Source organism: Esox lucius, chromosome 8 (genome assembly GCF_011004845.1).
Source record: "Esox lucius isolate fEsoLuc1 chromosome 8, fEsoLuc1.pri, whole genome shotgun sequence".
Taxonomy (NCBI): Eukaryota; Metazoa; Chordata; class Actinopteri; order Esociformes; family Esocidae; genus Esox; species Esox lucius.
In genome coordinates this window covers 1,355,305-1,370,291 of record NC_047576.1, presented here as the reverse complement: position 1 = coordinate 1,370,291, position 14,987 = coordinate 1,355,305, and the positions used below count along the sequence as shown (strand labels likewise).

The 14,987-nt window shown below is 43.4% G+C and overlaps 1 protein-coding gene across 1 annotated transcript in view; it reads left to right on the top strand.

Moving 5' to 3' along the window:
- obscna (obscurin, cytoskeletal calmodulin and titin-interacting RhoGEF a) overlaps positions 1 to 14,987 on the top strand; it is a 38,591-nt gene that overhangs the window by 22,313 nt on the left and 1,291 nt on the right. The window contains exons 36-55 of the mRNA XM_029121740.2: positions 887 to 995; positions 1,073 to 1,209; positions 1,290 to 1,402; positions 1,767 to 1,935; positions 4,595 to 4,682; positions 4,778 to 4,978; positions 6,275 to 6,335; positions 6,441 to 6,518; positions 6,659 to 6,831; positions 6,931 to 6,957; positions 7,208 to 7,360; positions 7,447 to 7,492; positions 7,599 to 7,673; positions 7,817 to 9,536; positions 10,056 to 10,181; positions 10,260 to 10,382; positions 11,550 to 11,717; positions 11,854 to 11,959; positions 12,144 to 12,383; positions 12,493 to 12,710. Of these exons, the coding sequence (XP_028977573.2) occupies positions 887 to 995; positions 1,073 to 1,209; positions 1,290 to 1,402; positions 1,767 to 1,935; positions 4,595 to 4,682; positions 4,778 to 4,978; positions 6,275 to 6,335; positions 6,441 to 6,518; positions 6,659 to 6,831; positions 6,931 to 6,957; positions 7,208 to 7,360; positions 7,447 to 7,492; positions 7,599 to 7,673; positions 7,817 to 9,536; positions 10,056 to 10,181; positions 10,260 to 10,382; positions 11,550 to 11,717; positions 11,854 to 11,959; positions 12,144 to 12,383; positions 12,493 to 12,710 (4,131 nt within the window). The remainder of the gene's footprint in view (positions 1 to 886; positions 996 to 1,072; positions 1,210 to 1,289; positions 1,403 to 1,766; positions 1,936 to 4,594; positions 4,683 to 4,777; positions 4,979 to 6,274; positions 6,336 to 6,440; positions 6,519 to 6,658; positions 6,832 to 6,930; positions 6,958 to 7,207; positions 7,361 to 7,446; positions 7,493 to 7,598; positions 7,674 to 7,816; positions 9,537 to 10,055; positions 10,182 to 10,259; positions 10,383 to 11,549; positions 11,718 to 11,853; positions 11,960 to 12,143; positions 12,384 to 12,492; positions 12,711 to 14,987) is intronic.

Genomic DNA, 14,987 nt, shown 5'->3' with positions numbered 1-14,987 from the left:
GAAGGTCCAGCTAATGTGAAGACAATGAGACACTAAGTACACCTAAACAACTTCTGTCAGTTGGTGTGTTACGTCACTGTGCTTCTGTCAGTTGATGAGTTACGTCACTGAGCTTCTGTCAGTTGATGAGTAACGTCACTGTGCTTCTGTCAGTTGATGAGTAACGTCACTGTGCTTCTGTCAGTTGATGAGTTACGTCACTGTGCTTCTGTCAGTTGATGAGTTATGTCACTGTGCTTCTGTCAGTTGATGAGTTATGTTACTGTGCTTCTGTCAGTTGGTGCGTTACGTCACTGTGCTTGTCAATTGGTGTGTTATGTTACTGTGCTTCTGTCAGTTGGTGTGTTATGTTACTGTGCTTCTGTCAGTTGGTGTGTTATGTTACTGTGCTTTTGTCAGTTGGTGTGTTACGTTACTGTGCATCTGTCAGTTGGTGCGTTATGTCCCTGTGCTTCTGTCAGTTGATGAGTTACTTCACTGTGCTTCTGTCAGTTGATGAGTTATGTCACTGTGCTTCTGTCAGTTGGTGCGTTACGTCACTGTGCTTGTCAGTTGGTGTGTTACGTTACTGTGCTTGTCAGTTGGTGTGTTACGTTACTGTGCTTCTGTCAGTTGGTGCGTTATGTCCCTGTGCTTCTGTCTGTTGGTGAGTTACGTTACTGTGTTTTTGTCAGTTGGTGCGTTACGTCATTGTGCTTGTCAGTTGGTGTGTTACGTTACTGTGCTTCTGTCAGTTGGTGAGTTACGTCACTGTGCTTCTGTCAGTTGGTTAGTTATATCACTGTGCTTCTGTCAGTTGATTAGTTATGTCACTGTGCTTCTGTCAGTTGGTGCGTTACGTCACTGTGCGTCTGTCAGTTGGTGAGTTACGTTACTGTGCTTCCAGACTCAGAACCGGAGGGCTGGTCCGCTGCCATGGTGACGCAGTGGCTACAGACTGACTTCAGCCCCACCTCCATTGTCAAAATGCTCTTCCAGCCTGGATACTCTCAGTCGTGAGTCCGCCTATCCTGGACTGTCAATCCTTAATTGCATATCCATTTCATCTCTAATATAATGATTCTCTCCACAGAGCCGAGGGAAGGCCAGAAGAAACCAACCCCACGATCAGAGGTTACATAGAAGCGCAGTTCCCCAAGGAGCTTCAGGAGAGACCTGAGGATGTGGAGGAACTTTATGTACCTGAATTAATACAGGAAATACCCAAAGGTACCATACTGGGCATGCTCATGCTGATGCTCCATTAGACTTGAATGATTTCAGAGAAAGACCTCACTTCCTCTCCTCAGCTCCTCCATTCATCCAGGTACCAGCAGAGGACCTGTGTGTAGAGCCCGGCCAATCAGCTACATTCACCATCATAATCACAGGCAGGCCCGCCCCCGAGATTCAGTGGTACAAGGTAGAGATCCCTCTAACTAATGTGCTCCCACAATTTAAGACCATCATTTACTCATTTACTGTTATGATTCACTAAAACATGGCCGCTGGTTGTAAAAGTGCTGCCATCAAGCCAAAATGGGACCCTGAAAATTGTCCATTATGTCATTTATGTGTCTCATCAAAACCCTAACTGAGATATTATAATTATTCTATTATAATGGAGTACAATTGATTATTCAGATTGCATCTTTAATGCATTTAACTAAGAACACACATTTATTGACTGAGCAGCCATTTTAGCGTCCAATCTACCACTGAGGCTGTCCTGTTGTAGAAGCTGTGACTTATTGCGTATTATTGCTGTGTCTGTCATATGATTGGAGGATGGAGAGGAGCTGTTGGCCAATGAGAACGTGGAGGTGGTCCAGAATGGTGTCCGTTGCTGTCTGTCTGTGCTGTGCCCAGAGAGCGAGGACAGCGGCGTCTACACGTGCTGGGCCTTTAATGACTCTGGAAGCACATCCTGTCAGGCTAAACTCATGGTGGAACAAGGTGAGGCCCCGGTACATCTGTCCCTGCTAAAGCACTTTCTGCTAAGGACATGGGGACAGGATAATTCCATCCATTGTGAAAAACATGTATCAGGCTCTTCACCAATTGCATGAAACGTGATTGTATTCCAGGGGTTTAGGAAGGAGGCTGGATTGGTTACAGTGATATGTGGCAGGTTAGTAGGCAGGGGATTTCTTTTTTACTTGGTTACCTTCTGAACTGGTGAGGTGAGTCCATCTGGCCCAATGAGCCCCTGGGGTGCCTTTAAGGATAAAACAATTTTTTGGGGAGAAAACAAAATATTTTTCACATTTTGGGATTTGATCTAACAACCATTCAGTTATTGTTCAGATGCTCTAACCTCCAGGCTACCCACTGCCCTCATAATGTGAGCCTCTCTGTGTCCTTACTGTTACTGATAATCCTGATAAAACCAACTGATAATACTGATAATACCTACTGATAATACCAACTGATAATACTGATAATACCAACTGATAATACTGATAAAACCAACTGATAATACCAACTGATAATACCAATTGATAATACTAATAAAACCAACTGATAATACTGATAATACCAACTGATAATATTGATAATACTGATAACACTAACTGATAATACTGATAATACCAACTGATAATACTGATAATACCAACTGATAATATTGATAATACTGATAACACTAACTGATAATACTGATAATACCAATTGATAATACTGATAATACCAATTGATAATACTGATAAAACCAACTGATAATACTGATAATATCAACTGATAATACTGATAATACCAACTGATAATACTGATAATACTGATAATACTGATAATACTGACGGATAATACTGATAATAATAATTGATATTACTGATAATACTGATAATACTAACTGATAATACTGATAATACAAATTGATAATACTGATAATACCAACTAATAATACTTATTATACCAATTGATAATACTAATAATACCAACTAATAATACTTATTATACCAATTGATAATACTAATAATACCAACTGATAATACTGATAATACCAACTGATAATACTGATAATACCAATTGATAATACTGATAATAGCAACTAATAATACTGATAATACCAACTGATAATACTGATAATACAAACTGATAATACTGATAATACCAACTGATAATACTGATAAAACCAACTGATAATACCAACTGATAATACTGATAATACCAACTGATAATACTGATAAAACCAACTGATAATACCAACTGATAATACTGATAATACCAACTGATAATACCAATTGATAATACTAATAAAACCAACTGATAATACTGATAATACCAACTGATAATACTGATAATACCAACTGATAATATTGATAATACTGATAACACTAACTGATAATACTGATAATACCAACTGATAATATTGATAATACTGATAACACTAACTGATAATACTGATAATACCAATTGATAATACTGATAATACCAATTGATAATACTGATAAAACCAACTGATAATACTGATAATATCAACTGATAATACTGATAATACCAACTGATAATACTGATAATACTGACGGATAATACTGATAATAATAATTGATATTACTGATAATACTGATAATACTAAATGATAATACTGATAATACAAATTGATAATACTGATAATACCAACTAATAATACTTATTATACCAATTGATAATACTAATAATACCAACTAATAATACTTATTATACCAATTGATAATACTAATAATACCAACTGATAATACTGATAATACCAACTGATAATACTGATAATACCAATTGATAATACTGATAATACCAATTGATAATACTGATAATAGCAACTAATAATACTGATAATACCAACTGATAATACTGATAATACCAACTGATAATACTGATAATATCAACTGATAATACTGATAATACCAACTGATAATACTGATAATACTGACGGATAATACTGATAATAATAATTGATATTACTGATAATACTGATAATACTAACTGATAATACTGATAATACAAATTGATAATACTGATAATACCAACTAATAATACTTATTATACCAATTGATAATACTAATAATACCAACTAATAATACTTATTATACCAATTGATAATACTAATAATACCAACTGATAATACTGATAATACCAACTGATAATACTGATAATACCAATTGATAATACTGATAATAGCAACTAATAATACTGATAATACCAACTGATAATACTGATAATACCAACTGATAATACTTATTATACCAATTGATAATACTGATAAAACCAACTGATAATACCAACTGATAATACTGATAATACCAACTGATAATACTGATAATACCAACTGATAATACTGATAATACCAACTGATAATACCAACTGATAATACTGATAATACTGATAATACCAACTGATAATACTGATAATACCAACTGATAATACTGATAATACCAACTGATAATATTGATAATACCAACTGATAATATTGATAATACCAACTGATAATATTGATAATACCAACTGATAATACTGATAATATCAACCCTTTGACTCTCAGAAAGACAGGCATCCTTATCCAACATGACATCAGATATCAGATACCAAATTCGCTTGTTGACTACCTGTGACAACATCATCCAGCTCCTCTTTTCTATAGGTCCACTGGAGTCACAGGAGAGAGAGGTGGAGCTTGGGAAGAGGAGGAAACTGCTGTCTGTCTATGACGTTCATGAGGAGATAGGGAGGTGAGCAGTGTGGAGGTGACTCTGCCCTTAGCTGTGTCCCAAATACCCCGAATGGCATACTTCTTTTGCATCTTCTCCCTGTACTGCATCTCTAGAGGAACGTATGGCGTGGTGAAGAGAGTCACTCACAGGAGTACTGGCGAGGGCTTTGCCGCAAAATTCTTGCCCCTGAGAAGCAGCACGAGGACGCGAGCCTTCCAGGAGAGGGACCTGCTGTCCCGGCTGGCCCATCCCAGGCTGGCCTGTTTGCTGGACTTCTTCTCGACACGCAAGACACTGGTGCTGGTCACCGAAGTGTATCCTTCCTCATTCTGCTTCCATCTTTTCCACAACCAGTCCTGCTAAGGAAGACCCAAAAGAGATCACGTAACCTCCACACTATCTTGTTGCAGGTTCATGGAGAAATCACTACAATCAATCTGCACACTGTTCTTGTTGGTTTGAATATTGGCCTCTTGGCCTCTGGCAGTATTCAGCCACAGTATTCAGTTGTGTCCAGTATCTTTAAAGTGCCAAAACCCTTTTGACCACTGGTTTGTGTATAGTATTGTCTGTGGCTTATTAACATATTTATGAGGATTGCACCAATCATTCAATCAATCAAATGTATTCATAAAGCCCTTTTTACAACAGCAGTTGTCACAAAGTGCTTTACAGAGACACCCGGCCTTGAACCCCAAGGAGCAAACAACAGTAGTGTTGGATTTCAGTGGCTAGGAAAAACTCCCTAAGAAGGCCAGATTTTAGGAAGAAACCTAGAGAGGACCCAGGCTCAGAGGGGTGACCAGTCCTCTTCTGGCTGTGCCGGGTGAGATATTAAGAGTCCAATTGGAATAATTTATAAATTTCTCTGGGCTAAATCCAGAGTCAATTTGATTTTAGACTAGGTCAAAAGTATGACCAGGTGGACAAGGACAGGGACAGCAATGGGCCCCTCAAACCAGGTACTCCGCAGGTGTGGACCAGGACCTCATCTCCTCCTAAAATTTAAAACTGGAGGAGACTGAGAAAAGTTAGAAAGTGCATTCCTCATATCCCCCAGCACAATAATATAGCAGCGTAACATCTTGTAACTGAGACTGGGGGGTCCGGCGACACTGTGGCCCTTCCCGGGGGAGGCCCCGGACAGGGCCCAACAGGCAGGAAATCAATCCACCCACATTGGCAGGCATCAACCAAGGGGACACCCACCAACCGCAGACCCCCCTGAGTCAGAATACTGTATCGTTTGTCCTCCGATGAGACTGTTCCCTGTTATGGCATTTCCCTTTGGTCTGTTTTCCCTGTTTTCATGTCAGTTCAAAAGCCCCTGTTAAAGCCTGTAGAAGTGTGAGTTATATGAAACACCAGTTCATGAATTTCCTGTACTGTGTAAAGACTTCAACCTAATAGCACCTAACCAGTGTTTTTACAGTAAAATACTGTGTAATACAGCAGGTTACTGTAAAATTAAATGCAGAATTGTATTCGTCACCAAGCTGCCAGTAATCTATTGTAAAATTCTCTTCCACCACCCAGTTCACAGACAATAATTTCAGTGTAGAACAGGAGACCAATATAATACCATAAATCATTCTTAACATAATTTATAGCTGCTCTTCTCGTGGCCTCCTCGATCATTTGCTCTTCAAGGGATCCGTCAGTGAGAGAGAGGTACAAGTATTGATGAACAGAGCTATGATCTGAACAGAGCTTTGATCTGCTGTTGTGACTGCCTCTAGGATGTGTATGAACCCGACCATGTTTCCATTTTACCAGGTGCAAATGTACATCCAGCAAATCCTTGAGGGAGTCGCTCACATCCATAGCATGAACATCCTCCACCTGGACATTAAAGTAAGCTCTCCGGACAGGCATATTCACAGGGCAGGTGGTGTATTATTTGATTGTTAATAGAGTCCTTTTTTCTGTATTGAAAATGCCAAATGGTCAGCTTAGTTTTGACATGATAGCAACTGCCTTTCTAATCCACGCAGCCAGACAATATCCTGATGGTGTTTCCACCCAAAGAGGAGATTAAGATTTGTGACTTCGGCTTTTCTCAAGAGGTCGACACTTCAAGACACCAGTACAGCAGGTTTGGCTCTCCAGAGTTTGTGGCTCCTGAGATCGTACATCAAGACCCTGTCACTACTGCAAGTGATATCTGGTAAGCTAAAGATGTCTGTTTTGGTACATCAGTGCTACTGTCCTGTATGAAGGCAAAATGCGATTAGAACTTGCAGTAATGTCTTATCTCCTTTGTCAGGTCTGTTGGTGTTGTGGCTTATTTATGGTAAGTGGTGTATGTTTGAACATTTCAGATTAATGCAATGCATGTTAGCCACTGGGTTTTTGCAAATTACTTGTAATTGTTATTATACTGAGTCAGCATTAGAGGTTAGAGACAATCAGAGCGTTGCGGCTTGGTGAGACGTGCATCAAAGGACATGTTTTTGGATTTTGATTCTCCCAAACTGGCTGTGGGATTATTGTGACAAGGCAAGGACAAAGAAAATAAACAAACTCCTACTGTGTCCCGGCAGTCTGATTTGCCACTGTCCGTTCATCGGGGAGACGGACCGGGCTACTCTGTTGAGAGTGGGGGATGGGACAATGAACTGGGACTCAGCCGACCTCAGTTACAGGAGCTCAGAGGCCCAAGACTTCCTCCACTCTGTCCTACAGCCTGACCCAGAGTAAGACGCAAAGCCATGGACATTTCTTTTGTTATATTATGAGCTCTAATGTGGACGTGACTCTAAATGATCAGTTCTCTCCTCAGAAAACGACTGACTGCTTTGGAGTGTCTGGGTCATGAATGGTTCCAGGTGAGGACGTCTTTGTGTCTCAGGAAGGGTTGATGGGACTAATGGAAAACTTTTTGACAAGAAACAATCTTGTGTTACCATTCTGTCATCTCCATGATGTTTCCAGGGCGAACACGAGGATGAGGCTGATGACATCAATACAAAGGCTCTGAAAGGCTTCATCTCAAGGAGAAAATGGCAGGTATAGCAACGGCATGCCTTCTTTTAACTCTGTCCAGTCAGTTTCTTGCCTCTTCTCTCTCTTACGGATTGAGACTGGAAACCGGGAGCCCTTTAACGGATATGTCTTCTCTCTTGCCTGCATTCTCTTCTGAAATCAACCAGCGTTCTCTGACCTGCCTTGGCTCGGTGTTGACCCAGAGACCCATCCCAGAGCTGCTGGATGCCCCTCCTCGAGAGACCTCTATTACTGTTCCCAGAGACCCACACGAGCCCAGCAGTACCTCCATGAGCAGTGGCTCCTCTTCAGAGTACGACGAGGCTGACGCCTGGGACTTCTTCCATCATTGTACCTCCGCAGAGGAAGATGAGGATGAGGAAGACTTTGACGTCCTAAAAGAGAGGGCCGGGATCGCCGAACCTGTCGCCAAACTGAAATTGTACGAAGAGGACGAAGAGGGTGCCATGGAGCAGGAGTACGATGAGATGGTGGAAGAGGGAAGCGTGAGCAGGCAGTCCCAGGGGTCCTCCGACGCCTCACGGCAGCCCACCCCACAGAGGGAGAGGAGGGTCAGCCGGGGAAGCAGCCCCTCCCTGTACCTCTCCGAGGGGGATGACGGCTCCGCATCTGGCAGCGAAGGGGGCTGCATCGCCAGGAGCTCCATGATCCGCAGCACCTTCTACAGCAGCTCCATGCAGCTGTCGCCCATGTCCGCGCGCCACATGACCCTCCGGGACCAGTTCCGGGCCAAGAAGCAGGAGAGGGGCCGCAGGACGCACCGAAGCAGCCGGTCCAGCCGCCTCGGCGAGCCGCTTATTGAGTATGTGGAGGATGAGGGAGAGACCAATCTGCTGCGGAGGCGTGGGTCCCTGGAGCTGGCAATGTTCAAGTCCTACTCCTTTGACAGTGGCGTTGGCCTCCAGCACAACGTGCCCCCGAAGAGGAGGAGCAGATCGTTGGACGAGTGTTCCCGGCGCTCACCAGGATCTGCTAAACACAGAGAAGAGGAGGGTGATTTAACTTTTAAGGAGGATTTCACAGATGAACAGCTTGAGGCGAAGACGCCGGACGGTCCCCCTGCCCAGGTCAGAGGTAGAAGAAGCTCAGTAGCAGTGGCTCCTGCTCAGTTAATGGCTAGGCTCCAAAACCTGGGTGAGAAGCCGCCAGGTGCTGGTTTAGAGAGGAGCCCCGGGCCAGAACACAGGAGTCCAGGGGAGGAGGATGACAGGGAGTACCTGGCGCACTGTCTGTGCTCCCAGGCAGAATCTCTCCCCCTGGCACACGACTCTGAGGCATCCAGCAGGCGGAGCTCCTTTGAGGAACTGTCCCACGGAAGCTCTGCCGCCACACACAGAAGTAGATATGAGGACGAGTGTGGTGACACAGAAGAGCCCCTGATCACCTCGTCCCCGGGGCTGGAGGTTGAGGAGTCCAGGCAGGAGCTCCAGCGTCGGAGCAGACAACTTCAGGTCCCACCGAGAAGGCTGCCCCACCCCAACCAGCACTCAGCAGACAGAAATAGTCCCCAGCTGGTGAAACCCAGCCCCAGCCTCTCACACAAGGCCCCAGACAGGCCCCCAAGGGCCAGCAACACAGAGGCCCAGCTGCAGAGGCACGCGTCCACCCTGGCCCTGGAGGTGAAGCCTCCCACGGGGAAATCTCCCAGACTGTCGCCCAAAGTCGGGTTGATGAATCTGCTCCGCCGGCAGTCTTGGGCGGGTCATACTTACTCCCAGCTGGAAGGCCCGGAGCTTGGTCCCACACTAGGGGAGCTGGAGCCCAGAACCCCAACCTTGTCACTCAGGAAGAAGATCAGGGCGTCGGCCTCCAGCCTCACCAGACTGTTCACTAAATCGTCCAGCAAGGAGGACATAACAATGGGAGGTGAGCTGCCTCATATTTGTAAGGCATGGGGGATGTGGTATATGAAAAATATTCCCTGTCTTAGAGCTGTTCTTACACACAACGCAAGTGTATATTATATTTATATTTTTCTATTTTGTTTTTATTTCAATGCATATTTAATTGTTTATCATACATAAGAATACGTTGTTTTATGAAATGCATTGTGTAATGGCCCATTATTGGAAAAAATTACTTATTTCAGATGTAAAATGGTTACAAATGCAAAAGCAGAACGCGTGCTTTGTCTAACCCGTGGTATAGTCTCATCTACAGTACTATGTGTTTCAGCCAATCAGCATTCCGGTTTCAAACCTCCTGGTTACAGAAAAGTGAAATAGTCATCTGATCTTCCACCTTCTATATGTGTTGGTGTGACGCAGTGCTGATTGTAAAGGGTCCTTTAACTGTTCCAACCCCTATATGTGTTGGTGTGACGCAGGGCTGATTGTAAAGGGTCCTTTAACTGTTCCAACCCCTATATGTGTTGGTGTGACGCAGGGCCGATTGTAAAGGGTCCTTTGCCTGTTCCAGGTGAGGCAAGTCCTGGGTCGGAGAACCGTAAAAAGATGTCCAAATTCTTCACATTCAAAATACCTAAAATACCTGCATTCAAGAAGAACAAAGGTGAAGTGTATTTACACTACATTTCTATTGGCTGGAGGAGACTGTGTCTAAAAGCACGTGTTCTGTTGTTTTCTCCAGAGACCCCCCTTCGTCTCACCAGGCCCGATGTTCATCCACTGGAGTCAGGAGGATTTCTGATAGTATGGAGGCCTGTGAAGTCCAGTGACCCAGTGATTTATTTTGTTCAGTACAGCAATGACGGTAAACTGCCCCCACTGCTTTGTCCCAGGGACCACCATTGCACTGCCTCCCGTTCACTGATGATGCACTGATGCACTGATGCACTGCTGATGCACTGATGTGCTGCTGATGCACTGATGTGCTGCTGATGCACTGACGTGCTGCTGATGCACTGACGCGCTGCTGATGCACTGACGCGCTGCTGATGCACTGACGCGCTGCTGATGCACTGACGCGCTGCTGATGCACTGACGCGCTGCTTATGCATGCATTTGGAACCAGCCCACAGCTCCTAAAACGAAAACTCTCTCCTTTATCTTGTACCAGTGTAAACTGTGCAGATATCACACGGACAGAACATACAGACTTCCTGTCAGAAATGTGTATGTGCAGTGGAGCTGTTACAGTAAACTATATGTGCAGTTGACCTGAAATTACACTGAGCTGTTACAGTAAACTATATGTGCAGTGGAGCTGAAGTTACACTGAGCTGTTACACTAAACTATATGTGCAGTGGAGCTGAAGTTACACTGAGCTGTTACACTAAACTATATGTGCAGTGGAGCTGAAGTTACACTAAGCTGTTATAGTAAACTATATGTGCAGTGGAGCTGAAGTTACATTGAACTGTTACAGTAAACTATATGTGCAGTGGAGCTGAAGTTACACTGAGCTGTTACAGAAAACTATATGTGTAGTGGAGCTGAAGTTACACTGAGCTGTTACAGTAAACTATATGTGCAGTGGAGCTGAAGTTACACTGAGCTGTTACAGTAAACTGTATGTGCAGTGGACCTGAAGTTACACTGAGCTGTTACAGTAAACTGTATGTGCAGTGGACCTGAAGTTACACTGAGCTGTTACAGTAAACTGTATGTGCAGTGGAGCTGAAGTTAGACTGAGCTGTTATGGTAAAGTATATGTGCAGTGGCGCTGAAGTTACATTGAACTGTTACAGTAAACTATAAGTGCAGTGGAGCTGAAGTTACTCTGAGCTGTTACAGAAAACTATATGTATAGTGGAGCTGAAGTTACACTGAGCTGTTACAGTAAACTATATGTGCAGTTGAGCTGAAGTTACACTGAGCTGTTACAGCAAACTGTATGTGCAGTGGAGCTGAAGTTACACTGAGCTGTTACAGTAAACTATATGTGAGATTTGAAAACGACTTATCCTGTGCCGTCAGGTGGACAGTGGAAGCAGCTGTCAGCCGAGGTGACAGACAGTTGCTACGTGGCGACGGACCTGCCCAGAGGGGTGGGATACGTGTTCAGGGTGGGCTGCATTGCCGCAAACGCAGCAGCAACTTTCAGCGACGCTTCACCGCCTGTTGTCATGGCAACCCATCCCGAAGGCAAGACAATCCAATGTTGACATGTTGCCTTCTCTGCGTGGGCTACTTGGTATCTGGTGCTGTTGATGGATGATTTTTCTTTTTTTATTGTTGTGTTTTGGCGTGCCTCCCTCAATATTTATCCTTTGATCTACAGACACCCACATTCCCCTCATTCAGACGGAGTCCCCAGAAACAAAGGGAAATGGGTCAGAAGGTCAATCTGGACATAAGACCTACAGGTTCCTCTCAGAAATCAACAGGTATTGAACGGTCAATACTGGGTCTGGAAAGATGTGGAGTGAATGAGTGAATGTATACTTGAATGGGCAAATCTTTTAGTTGCTTTCAACACCTCTTTGGTCCAGAATTTAAAACATTCCAGTTTCACACTTATTCCAGTGTGCAATCTGTCTCACTGTCACTCTCTGCGTGTTTTCGAATCAGGGGGCGTTTCAGCGTGGTCACCCGGTGTCAGGACAGCCAGACACAGCAGCTGTTTGCCGCCAAGATCACCCCCTGCAGCCCGGAGAAGAGACAGCTGGTGCTCAGGGAGTACCAGCTGCTGAGGAGACTCAGCCACCCCCACATGGTTCAGCTGCACGCGGCCTACATCACCCCCCTCTACCTGGTGCTCATCCAGGACCTGTGTGCCGGCAGAGAGCTGCTCTACAGTCTGGCGGAGAGGTCAGAGCGGCACGGCAGTGACTAACACTGGCTTTACATTCCAACCTTACTGAGCAGTGTTTTGGCATGGCTGAGGTCCTAACGGATGACAGGTGAATGTCCCCTGCAGAGACCTATATGCTGAGCTCCATGTGGCAGAGCTGCTGGCCCAGATCCTGAGGGCTATGGACTATTTGCATGGCCGTCGCATCGTCCACTTGGACCTCAAGTCTGACAACGTGCTGGTGACAGACCACAACGTGCTGAAGGTTGTTGACCTGGGCTCGGCTCAGTCCTTCACACCTGGACAGACACTCAACGTAGAGCACATTCAAAGTCAAGAGAAAGGTACTTTGTGTTTTAGTTCTTTTTTACTGTTTCGAACAGCTGATGGTTTCTTGGAACTGTCAGTCTCTTGTTTGGTCTGAGAGGAGGCGTTGCCGGCTGCCCATTAAAGATGAATTCATTAATATTAGGGCTTTGACTCTGTCATTGCAAAACCCTTCATTGTTTTATTTTCAAGTCAATCTGCTGTGAATCACTGTCCAGCTGCAAGAGAATTTTGACAGATTCCTTTGCATTCCCTGTTAAAAAGCAGCAAAGCAGCCCCAAACCATGATGCTCTCGCCACAATGCTTTACACTTAGGAAGGCTTTCATCTTTTAAAACGCATTATGTTGTTTTTGCCAAACACATAATTTCATATTGCCCCTACACTTTGACACTTTTTTCCTCACCCAGGGGAAACAGGCAAACATCCATTATATATTGATGTACTTAATGGCACCTGCAGTTGGGTAAAAGATTGCTTTGGTTCTCTGGCTCTTGAAAAGGGCATGAAATTGCGGGAGCTTGAGTTTGAAGGAGTTTAAACCAATGCTCTGACCTCTATTTGCAAAACACCTAAGAAATGCTTTTTCTCAGTGTGTAAATTGATGTTTTAATATGATTAAATACTGAGTGTGTTGCTATTTTGAACTCTCGTGAAAAAAATGTACCTGGAAAAATAGGATGAAAACTATTAAATAGTTATTTTGCCGCAACTTCTTTCTACCGGGGTTCTCATGTAGGCCAATTTTATGTAGTCTCTCTGACAGCGGACCTGTGTTCTTCAACTTTAAGGGAGACCTGGAGATCCCTTGATGTTACCCTCAGGTTCTTAGACACTTCTTTGAGCATCTTTTGGTCAGCTCTTGGGCTGTGTTTGGTTGGACAGCCTGTCCTAGGTAATCCATCAGACAGTGGAATGTTTGACTTGGAAATGGTCATGTTACCTCCCTTGAGAGTCATAGGCATCCACAATTTTCTTCTTGAGGCTTTAGAGATCTTTTGATCTTGAAGTGTTACGTCAAGATCAAAACCTTATTTTTCAACTTTTTTCGAAAGGAAAGAAAAAGTTGAAGTGGTCTCTTAATTTTTTCCGGAGCTGTATATGATTGAAAAGTGTTTCATGGCTATTAAATTATGTTACTTTAATCTGTCCATAGTTGTCAATAGTTTGTCTATGTATAAACATGGCAGAAAAATATTTCAGGTGTACATTCTGTAAACACTGACAAATGTGAACCTCTATTTGTCTATATCACATAGAAACAAAATGCCTCAGATGAGGGTATTTCATTTCCCTAACCCTAAGCTCACTGAAATGTACCTACATTTAACGTAAACCTTTGTCCTTAACCAGAATTCATTTCCAACTCCATGCCTAACCTCATGTTATCATTGCACCAATTAAACACTGTTCTTACAGTTTTTCCTGATTGCTAACACACCAAATGCAGAATTGGAAGAAAACTAGACACAACACTTAAATAAACGTCTCACTTCCATGTCAAAATTATATTCGGCAATCAAAACCTAACACTTTTTATTCAAAAGGTCCTTTTTGGATCAATAGGAGACACCATGCATATTACACATTCAAAGCAGAAACAACCCACTGGTGAACTGTATTCAAAACACTGTCTTCGCTAGTACTTTGTAGACCTTTTTCATTTTGTCATACAGGCCTCTGAAAGATTGCTGAAGTAAAGTAAATCTACTCCCATTTCAATAAACACTAAAACACTGCAACAAACAAATCCTGTAATATTATAGTGTACTGGTAAACAGAAATAGTTGTGTAAGGGTTTGTATTGGTAGTTTCATGGATCACCCCTCCTATTAGGGTCTGGACACATCCACATCCACATCCTCATCCACATCACCTCATCCACATCACCTCATCCACATCACCTCATCCACATCCACATCCACATCACCTTATCCACATCACATCATCCACATCACCTCATCCACATCACCTTATCCACATCCCCTCATCCACATCACAAGCAATGTCCTCCCTGGCAATATCGTCCTGCGTGTCGTATCCACCCGTGGATTCACACCACCTCAGTGTCTCCGTATGCCTTGGCTTGCAGAAGAGGCAGGAGTGCAAGACATGCTTGCAAAGAGTAAAGTTTTCGTGCTTTGGTCTGAGCATTCACTTGTAGTGTTAGCAAGCGTGAGAAACGAATTATTTAAAGGAAAATTACCGGCACTTGAAGATGAAAATGTCCTTTCTGTATGTTATGTTTTGATAAGTGTCCTCTCTAGCTGTCAGGTTTTGAAGAATGTCCTCTG